An 11,095-nucleotide genomic window follows, 5' to 3' on the forward strand; every position below is an offset into this window, starting at 1 on the left:
AGAAATATTTTTTCTTCTTTTCCTAGGAGGATGTGTTGATAATTCTTTCATAATTATAAGAGAGATAATTGCATATGTATTTTTTGGGGTCAAATTTAGAGAGTTACAGAGCAGAGAAAATCATGAAAGAATTTCTGACATTGTTGGAAGACAGACATACTGGAAGTCTGCAGCTTCGGAAGAAGAGAAATAATTTAATAACAGCATACCCCTGACATTCATTTCAGCATGGTTTGGATTTTGTATTGACATCTGAAATGTCTTTCCAGTCCCTGAATTTGAAGGTGTTTGTCAGAGGTAGAAGGAAATTATAACCTGTTATTGAGTGAAGAATGGAGATGTTTTGAGGATCGAGCCTGAGGGAAGTGAAGTAGAAGCACTAGGCAGTGAGTCAGTCATTGAAGAGCTAACCCAGGGTGGAGATTGGGATGGGAAATGCTCTCCATAACTCAGACAGACCTGAGGCCACTGGGTATTCAGCTACCTCTTGAGTGGAAGATGGCTTTTGGCTCATTGGCACATAAACATTAGTAAATAAACAGGAAACAGAATTGGTCAGTCCATTTTATAGCCTGTTTCAGTTATTACCATTGTGGTTTGTCCAGAGCAAACCTGGTTTCATGTTGACTAAGCCACTATCTTTGATGCCATGCACTGTCTCTGTTCGCTCATATTTCTCATACTGTAAGGAAGTCTTGGACACATAAACACATTCCTCCTCCGTGGTTGTTTTGAGGAGGACCACTTTGCTAAGTCAGCCTGGAGACTGTTGAAAGACTATTGTGTTCATTGTCAGCTTATAATGAGTGCAGAGGGGAGTAAATATGAAGGTGGAGAAAATTAATTATTTCCTGGCTTTTCCTGTATTTAGTCTTGAATGTACTTCATTATATTTTTGGAAAAGAGATCCTATGTACATATCAAGTAAATAACAAAATCGTATTCTTTTTAAAAAAGACTTATTTATTTTAGAGAAAGAGAAGGAGCGCATGAGTAGTGGGGAGGGACAGCAGGAGAGGGAGAGAATGTCAAACAGACTCGCTGCTGAGCACAGAGCCCAGTGTGGGGCTTGATCCCACCACCCTGAGATCATGACCTGAGCTGAAATCAAGAGTCTGATGCTTAGCCGACTGAGCTACCCAGGTGCCTGGCTCTTCTTTTCCTTTTTAAAAGATTTTATTTATTTATTTGACAGGGATTGAGAGAGAGAGAGAGAGAGGGAGAGAAAGTACAGAGAGGGGAGAAGCAGCAGGAGAGAGAGAAGCTGACTCCCTACTGAGCAGGGAGCCAAATGCAGGGCTTAATCCTAGGACCCCTGGATCATGACCTGAGTCAAAGGCAGCTGCTTAACCAACTGAGCCACCCAGATGTCCCCTTCTTTTCTTTGTAATAATCTAAAAATGTGGGTACTGTCATTTCTATTTTACAATTGAAGAAAGTTGAGACAAAAAATATTGAAGAATTTACCCACAATCATAGAGTTATAGATAACAAATATGGAATGTAAACTCAAAAAGTATGTCTGCAGAAGCCTTGCAGCACAGTCTACTTAAGCGGAGTTAGAATACATATACATTTGATAGGACTAAGCCAGTAGAGAAAGAAAAATTGAAGCTGTGGGAGAGGGAATAAGCAACCAATTTAATACATCCTTAGAAGTGGTGGGAAGGAACGCAATAGAGATGAGACAGAAATTAGCTTTAGGTGGAGGAAGGACACCTGCAGAAGAAAGGAAGTGAAGAGATGTAAATATGCTTGTGGACTTATTCGCCAGCGTTTAGGAGAGTTCATGTCTGATAATGGGAATGTTTGTAACGAAAGAGGTTAGGGTTATTTTCTGAGAGTGAGGGAAGTGGTTCTAAGATTGGGGGACTGAGGTAGGTAGAATTTTTGAAATAGATACTGTAGAGAATGGGAAAGAAAGAGAATGGAAATATAGGGATGCTGCACTGTATTAAGGGTTCCCCTGAGATTGGAAATCATGAGCGGACTTACAGTGGTACTGATCGATTAGCTGTGTGATTTTTCTATCATAGTGTTAAGTAGATTGGCTGCAAGCACTGAAACAGGGTTGGAATTCTGCCAGGAAAACATGATGGCAAAGTGTATCTAGGGATGAGAGTTAAGTCATCGGCGAGAGAGTGGTTGAAGTCATGAACCAGGAGGTCTATCTGAAAAAGAAGGAAGTAAAAATATGAAGGTGGTGATAGAGAGAGAGAAGGGAAACCAAGGAGAAGAACTTGTGTCTATAAAGTTGGATAATGGATAATAGAATGAGAATCAAAAGGGTAAGAGGTGGCAGAATGTAGGATGTTTGAATCTGTGATTTCAGAGGAAGGATCAGTTTGGGGGCTTCTAGGTTGGTTGGAGAGAGCATTAATTAAGGGTCATTGAAGAAGATCATGTTACCTTGAAAAAGTGACCCGCAGCTCTGTGTAGAGTAGATGAGAGTAGGAGATGGTGAACTGAAGCAGCTAAAGAAGCTTATTTGCATTAATCAAGTATTTGAATTGCAGATTCGAAGAGGAGGGAAAACAGGCTTTTTTCCCCTTGCATTTAAAAGAAAATAGATAACTCTCTTCCTTAAGAGACATAAAAAGCAAATTCTGTGTCTTTCTAAAACCAAATAGGACTGAAACACTATCTAGTGGTTGCAGATATCTCTGATGGCACTCTTATTAATGTCTTCTTCATAGTCAATAATAATACATATATTCTCCATCTCAGTTTGTATTGAATTTTTGCCTTTGACTTTTAAACAAACCAATTTCATGATGTAATGTAAAGAATGCTCTAACAAAAGATATGAATAAATCTACCTTTTCTTATCTGCTGGCATGTTCTTAACGTGCATGTATAATTTTGAACGTGGGCGGTGATAAAAGTAATACAATATTTTCTGGCATTTTGCTCATTTTTTCTAGTTTTTCTTTTCTGATTCTTCTTTTTTAAAGTAGGCTCCATCCCCAGAGCTCAGTGCAGGTCTTGAACTCACAACCCTGAGACCATGACCGGGGCTGAGATCAAGAGTCAGACACTCAACTGACTGAGCCACCCAGGAGCCCCTGAATTTCTTTCTAGTCTTTTTTTTTGACTGGGGAATATGCTTGTATGCTTATAATGAACAGGATTATCACATGTATACCCACTTTCTCATTTAACATCAGTATTTTTCTTCATAGACATCATTTAAAATGGCTACATGGCATTCTATCATTTCCATTCCTTTTAGGTTTTAGTTTAAAGTGTACCATATCCATCATTTTAATGGTTTCTGTGCTTATTTATCTTCTGATCTCAAACACAGATGTGGGTATGCTAAGAACACAAATGCTTGTGGAAGGACAATTACTGATTTGACTATTTGTACAGAGCAGACATTATGAGAGGGAGTCATCTTGTATGTCTTGTTTTATTTTCATGGTGTTTGACAGTTTTGAGTGAATTAATTGCCAACAACTTAAAAAAGTCTGGAGATTTTTATGTCAAGATTTCAGATTTTTCTCTTTTCTTAAAAACAGCTAAACTGATAATGCTAGAACTTAAAGTTACTTATAGTAACTGTATGATGAATTTGAGTGTTGGTGTCCTTTTCCTACAGTGTTGGTGTTCACTTCATCCCCCTGCTTCCATGGAATCTTCCAACATTTATATGACTTGCCAGCCCCCATAGGCATTTTATTTTGACACTTGATCTAGGATAGAATAAGGGATAAATAAATGATTGTTTTGGAGCTCTCACTTCCCTGTTAGCCACATGTGAGTCTCCTGTTGTCTGCTTCAAAATTCTTTTGGGATGGACTTTTCTTCTACTGTCTGTCATAAGGAAAAAAAAATTGCATCTCTGTTCCCCTCTATTAGAGGAAAAATCAAGAACCAAAGGCTTTTCAGTTCTCTGTTAGCATAATTTGGTTGATTTGCTGACTTCTGGGTTAACTATTGACATTAAAAGAAAGTGGGAGATGTTTGTACACAGATGTGTTCTGTGAATCACTTGGAATTGCCATTATTGACACCCCTCTTAGCAAAGAGTAATTGTGGAATGGACTCTATTCCTTATACTCATATGGGCCTGATTGTAATGAGAGCCACAGTCATTTTGTGTCAATGGAGAGATTTGTCTTTTTGAAGATTGTTTGAAGAAAGTATATATGTTAAAGGATCCATGGCAGAAGATTTTTGGTTATATCCAAGGCCTTAATTTGGTCATAGCAAACTTTTTCATTTTCTTGACAGGTGAAAATAAATAATGATTTTAATTATGAATTTTACAACAGTACCTGGTCTTATGTAAAGAATACCTTGACAGACTATACATCATCTAGTAGCAAAAGGCACCTTTTTGGATCTTCGTCTTCTTCATCTTGTCATACAATACCACATTTCAATGAAAAACACAAGAAAAAGGTCAGTATGAAATATTAGTTGACTTTTCTATATTTTACTGTTTAAATATTTCGAACATTAACATTAATTAAAAGTGTGTTTACCAAACAGATCAGATTTCTTTTTTAAATTAGGGTAGTACTATCTTCTTCAAAGAGACAATGTAATATATTTCTTTAAAAGGTACGATCATGTTTTGTTACTTCTCTTGGATAATATGTTTACTTATACGTTTTGTTTTCTTTTTCTTTTTCTTCTTCTTCCTCCTCCTCCTCCTCTCCTCCTCCTCCTCCTCCTCCTCCTCCTCCTCCTTCTTCTTCTTCTTTTTTTTTTTTTTTTTAAAGTAGACTCCATACCCAATGTGGAGCTTGAACTCAGGACCCTGAGATTAAGAGTGAGTGGAATGCTCTGCTGACTGAGCCAGCCAGGCACCTCTCTACTTTTTATTTTCTTATTAAAGTATTTGTTCTTATTTGAAAATCTTGAAAAAGCATTACTTTCAAATCTACTAGTTAAAATTTTCTTTAATTTCTAATTCATAATTACTATACATGGTTATATAAATTTATATATATTTGAAAAAATCCAGTTAATATGTGCTTCCTAAACACTAACACTTAGAAGGTACATAAAACTAAAAGATTTTGGAACACTTTATTACTTTTGAAATACCCAAATTTTAATCTGAGAAATTAAAAGCCTTATTTTTAGATACTTTGTTGTTTTGAGATACTAAAAGTTTTATCTTGGGCAACCTGAACAGTTGAGATAGATTGCAATAGTTGATAGACACTTAGTGCTGGAGAAGTTTTCAGGCTGACTGTCCTTCCAAATTTGCATATTTCATCTCATTCTTGAAGTCAGTAACTTGATTAATAAATCACAGGGAGGTATGAAGGAATAGTGGTTTTGTTTTATGACTAAGAAGCTGACTATGGAGGTAGGAGCTGGATAAACATTTATCATCTTTATACTATATTGTTCACAGAAGTGAGGATTTGATATAAGGTAGATCCATTCTGGATATCATTACAAGATGCTTAGGAAGTCCTCAAAGACCTCATTGTATCCACTACTGGGTACTTACCCAAAGAATACAAACACTAATCCAAAAAGGGAGAGGCACCCCTATGTTTATTGCAACATTATTTACAATAGCTGAATTATGGAAACAGCCCAAGTGTCTATTGATAGGCAAATTGATATAGAAGATGTGGTATATTTATACAATGGAATATTACTCAGCCAGAAAGAAGAATGCAATCTTGCCATTTGCAACAATATGGATAGATTCAGAGAGTATAAAGTTCAGTGAAATAAGTCAGTCAGAGAAAGACAAATGTCACATGATTTTATTCATATGGGGAATTTAAGGAAGTGAATGAACAACAACAAAAAAGAGACAAACCAAAAAGCAGACTCTTAATTATAGAGAACAAACTGATGATTACCAGAGGGGAGGTGAGTGGGGAGATGGGCGAAACAGGTGATGGGGATAAAGTGCACTTGTTGTGATGAGGACCGGGTGATGTATGGAATTGTTGGGTCACTATATTGTACATCAGCAACTAATAGAAGACTGTATGTTCATTACATTAAAATAGATAACCCCCTCATTATGAAGCGAGGGACCCCAGTATGGAATATAAATTACATGGTCACCTTACGTATAAGTCATTGTGTACTCCCCAGGGACACACTGTTTTATATACTTATTTGTGAGATTGTTTGGCAGTTAATGAAGCTGATTCTTTTTTCTAGTTGAGGAGGACATAACAACTTGGTTTTGAAATCTTAAAGGTCATATATGCAAGAAATTACCATGTTATCACTCAGATATTACTCCTATTTGGTATTCCAAAAGTTCCATAGATTGCTTCAAGGGAGCAGGCCCAGAGAAGACCTTATACCTCATCATGCATTAAAATAGAAATTCATATAGTTTGGGTTGGAGGTGGCAGCTGATGGAGACATTGGATAGCTCTTCCACTGCCTTTTTATCTCCAAACTAAAACTCTTTTTACTCTCTCTTCTTCCCATAGAGTTATCAGTTGTTGGTTGTCCAGAACTCTGTGGAAGTGGCCCAGTTTATCAATAACAATCCGGAATTTTTACAACTTGCTGAGCCATTCTGGAAGGAGCTCTCCTTCCTTCCCTCTCTGTATGACTACAGTGCCTACCGAAGATTAATCGACCAGTATGGGACACATTATCTGCAGTCCGGGTCCCTAGGAGGAGAGTATAAAGTTCTGTTTTATGTGAACTCAGAAAAAATCAAAGAAAGTGGTAAAGTATTAAAAAATTATTAAATATAAACATTGCAGGAATTTTAATGGGGGTAACGAATGTAGTTAGCTTAAACTTTTAGAGCTTTAAAATATGACAAATAGAGATTAAATTGCAAAGGAATCCAGAATGGCAAGAATCCATTATATTCTACTCAAAATCTTTAGGCTCTAAGAAAAAGCCTGCCTACTCTTTTGGAGAGGACCCTGAAATGTGAGATAGTCATTAATGATTATCGGCTATCCTCAGAGGGTGCTGAGTGGGTTTTTGGAATACTCCTTAACCTTTTCCATTTCTCAGCTTAAGTAATATTCTTCAAGGAAAAGCTAATGAGGAATTATATTTCAGAAATCAAAATGTTTTAAAGAAGTATTTTGTTTACCTCTGTTCATTACAACTCACATTCCTTTAAAAGTAATCTGTTCCAGATATCACAAGTTTGCTTACTACATATTTCTTGTAACAATAGCTTAAACTTATCAGAGCCTTTTTTTTTTTTTTTTTAAATCAGAGCCTTTCTTATGATAGGCAAGTTACATAGGTTAGCCATGCTCCTCACTACTATCTGGTGAGGTGGACGCTACAATTCCTGTCTTACAGACTGAGAAATGGCGACTCAGGGCTATGGTAAGACTCATCCAAGGGCATATAGAATGTAAGGCAGTCTACTGGCTCCAAGGTCAGCTGAGCTTTTTCCTTTTGCTATGGTGTTGTTAGAATTTCCTGATTTTTGTTAGAATCAGTGCACACCACTGAGTTTGTAATTTTTCGACTTCATAATTAGAGGAGAGTCCTCACCAGGTGTCCCAATGTGGGAGGGGAGGGGTGGTATCTCAGTGTCCATTCCTTCTTTGCAAAGACCTTTTGGCTCTGGTTTACTAATATTCCAAATCAAACCTGCCCCTCCCAACTTTGTTAAGCTGATACCTATAATTCCTTCTCCATTCCAAATCACCTCTTCAGGGTCTTTCTTTTCAGTCAAGCCTTTTTATAATTGTGGACGAGAGTGAGACTTACTACATGAATTTAGAGGTCATGTAACCTTCCCTTGTGGATGAACTACAATATTTTTCTGTTTCCATTGACTTATTTTTTTTTTCATTAAGCTTAATTTTTACCAATTAAGATTTAGCCAGAATTTGAAATTTTATATCTTCCCTGCTTGGAAATGAATGTACAAGCACAGGTTTTTGTTTGTTTGTTTGTTTTTGTTTTGTTTTGTTTTAGCAACAACAAAGGCAATATTTCTTTGGAAAATTAATCCAGCAAGTGGCTTGATCTAAACTCAGTTTCACTGCTCCCCCACTTTTTCCCTTAGTACTTAAAAGAAATGTCAAGAACTTTTAAAGAATTTCCAAGTTGGTCAAAGTACTATTTTGAGTAAAAATTTTACTCTTGAGAAGTTTCTGTTCTTTCTGAAAGTTCTAATTGAAATATAATCAAAACTGCTGAGTTATAATAATATATGCCCCCTCAATTGTTCTGTAAGAGATACTGAAGTTATTATAGTAGAGTTAGCAAAATTATACAAGAAAAATATATTTCCACACTTTATTAATTTCTATCCTTCTTAAAAAACGCTTGGCAAAACTCCATTTGATAATGAGTAGAAATTGTTACATGGTGTGGTTATGAGCCAGGGGAAGGAAATGTTGGAAACCAGAGATGGTAAAGATACTGAAATGGAGAGATTGAGGCAGTAGACCTAGGATTTTGGGAATTAATTACTGTAGAACCAGAACCTAGCATTTGGGGTTTCCAGTAGGTGGATGGGGACCATTACATGCCTACTTTTATTGATTTACTTCATGCCTGAGCAGCTGACTGTGGATGGGCAAAGATATCACTCTTTGGGGCGTTCCATTTCTGTTCCTTCCACTGTTTCATGTAGAAATCATCCCAATCTTCTCCTCTCTCCGGTCAAGTTAATAGGAGCCAAAAATGGCATTCAAAAACAAGTTTCAGATACATGATGCTTCATTCCTAGATATATGCATGTATCTATTATTTTGTTTAATAACAAAAATAAAATATTCCTTTTTCTGACCCTTGATCCTTCTGGAGCTCTTGAATAGATGGCCACCATAGTAGGACATAACCTCTTATCCCCTTCCTCACACCTGACTGCATCTTAAAAGGAGTTTTTAACAAATGCAGAAATTAAACACCTTTAAAACTTTTCCTTCAGGTTTTCGTTCAGAAGATATGAAGAGATGTACTTCCTCAGGTTTTAACTTTCTCTTTGTATCATCATCATCGCACGAATGCAAAACCCTGCAAAATGTCTTAAAATCAGATTCAGGTAAATAAGAAAGGGGGCAATTTGCATTATGAGCTTAATCCCTATCCCTCTTTCTCATGGCTAATTCCTGGCCTCCAAGGGCCTTTGAGATTTTAACAGGTGTTCTATTTTATGTTTTTTATGTATTTGGTTATGTTTGTCTCTGATCTTTCTTTCACGTGTCATGGCAGTGAGACATCATGCAGAATGAAAAGTTCACTGGGTATCTCCTGTGCACTGTAAATAAGTCCTCCATGTATACTACCTTTCTCCCCTACAATGACAATTGGCAATCAAACCTAGAAAAAGGACACCAGTAGGAGAAGAATCAGTTCCACTTTGACATGGATGCCTAGTGCACTTTTGGTGCCTGCTGGGGCTGCTGCTGGGAGAGGGAGTAGAGAAAGTGGTGTGCTATTCTTTAAGTGATTGAAATAGGAACTGGAAAAATAAACTGATTTAGATTGTGTCTAGATGCCATGGTAAGGAACTGGGATTTCATTCTGATGACAAGGGGTGCCGTTATAGGATTTAATACAGAGAGTGATTAAATGAAAGATTACAAAGAAAGTTGTAGAGAAAGAAGAGGGACCAAGAAAGGATAATCTGATAGGATAAGAACCAGAAAAGAGGTGCCTGGCCAGCTCAGTCATAGAGCATGCAAATCTTGATTTCAGGGTCATTGAGTTTGAGCCCCACATTGGGCATAGAGCCTACTTAAAAAAAAAAAAAAAGGAAAAATCAAGAAAAATAGGGGGAAAAAAAGGAACCTGAAAAGATAAGTAACATTAAAAATAAAGGAAAAGGAGAGGTCAACAGAGAGAAATTCTTGAGAGAAATTAAGTAAGAAAAGGACTGAAGACTCTTCATTGAATTTGGTGATTACAATTTACTTGCCTTACAATGAAGGGATTCTTAGTGTGGTAGCAATGGATTGAGTGGTACTAGAGCTTAAATTTTCCCAGGGTGATGGCAGAAATTGGGGCAAAGGTGAAGATTGACCCAGGTGTCAGTGTTCTTACCGAGGAAGTGGGGATTCTTGGGATGTTGGTAGATGACTGCAGAAAGGAGGGAGACAGAGGAGTGAAATCAGGTTTATTTACTGATTCACCTCCTTCATTCATCAACTGTGTATGGAGACTGTGGTGTACGGTGGGATTTGTTCAAGGCATTGGGGTATAAGCAGTGACATGCCCAAGAGAATATCTATCTTCATGGAGCTGGCATGACAAAGGAGGAAAACAGGTTTTTGAAAGGGCAACTGGAAGCTGCTCACTGATTTTATTTTACTTTGTGTTTAACAAACACATAGCATTTACTATGCCCGGCACAATTTTAAGTGATTTACAAAAATTAGCCCAAATATTCTTCCTATCTGAATTAGGTATTATTCATATTCCCATTACACAGACAGGGACACTGAGTCACAGAAATGTTGCCCAAGATCGCAGTTGGTAAGCATCAGACACGAGATTCAAACACATGACATTTGGCTTCACATTCTGGACTCCTCATTGTCACACCAAGCTGAGTCTCTAGGGAAAGAGGGCCAGCTGGCACAGGGAGCTCACTGAGGTGTGGAGAGGGAGACTACAGCCTTAAAAATAAAATTAAAATTGATTTTTTATATTCTGTAATTTGTAAAAAGTTCTGCCTGTTAAGGCCATGACTTCTCCAACTTTAGTATACACCGAGATTATCTGAAGAAGCTTGTTAAAGGGCTGATTCCAGGGCTTTCCTCCCAGCTGTCCTCTCATAGATGCTGGAGCCCAGAAATGTGTAGTCACTCCAGGTGGTTCTGAGTCGGGTCCTGCAGGGACCTGCCTTCCAAGGACAACTATTGGCATATTAAAAATGGAGCTAACAATGAAGATGAGGAAGTACTTGGTAATTTATTAAAAACATCAGGCTTTACCCTCAACTCTATGGTCAACTAATTTTTGACAAAGCAGGAAAGAATGTCCAACGGAAAAAAGACAGCCTCTTCAATAAATGGTGTTGGGAAAATTGGACAGCCACATGCAGAAAAATGAAATTGGACCATTTCCTTACACCACACACGACAATATACTCAAAATGGATGAAGGACCTCAATGTGAGAAAGGAATCCATCAAAATCCTTGAGGAGAACACAGGCAGCAA

The 11,095-nt window shown here is 37.4% G+C and overlaps 1 protein-coding gene across 1 annotated transcript in view; it reads left to right on the forward strand.

Moving 5' to 3' along the window:
• The window catches only part of C7 (complement C7), a 54,674-nt gene that overhangs the window by 16,699 nt on the left and 26,880 nt on the right, over nucleotides 1-11,095 (forward strand). The window contains exons 7-9 of the mRNA XM_032851392.1: nucleotides 4,237-4,407; nucleotides 6,429-6,672; nucleotides 8,861-8,974. Coding sequence (XP_032707283.1) covers nucleotides 4,237-4,407; nucleotides 6,429-6,672; nucleotides 8,861-8,974 — 529 coding nt within the window. The remainder of the gene's footprint in view (nucleotides 1-4,236; nucleotides 4,408-6,428; nucleotides 6,673-8,860; nucleotides 8,975-11,095) is intronic.

Source organism: Lontra canadensis, unplaced genomic scaffold (genome assembly GCF_010015895.1).
Source record: "Lontra canadensis isolate GAN:19392208 unplaced genomic scaffold, GSC_riverotter_1.0 scaffold5, whole genome shotgun sequence".
Classification (NCBI taxonomy): Eukaryota; Metazoa; Chordata; class Mammalia; order Carnivora; family Mustelidae; genus Lontra; species Lontra canadensis.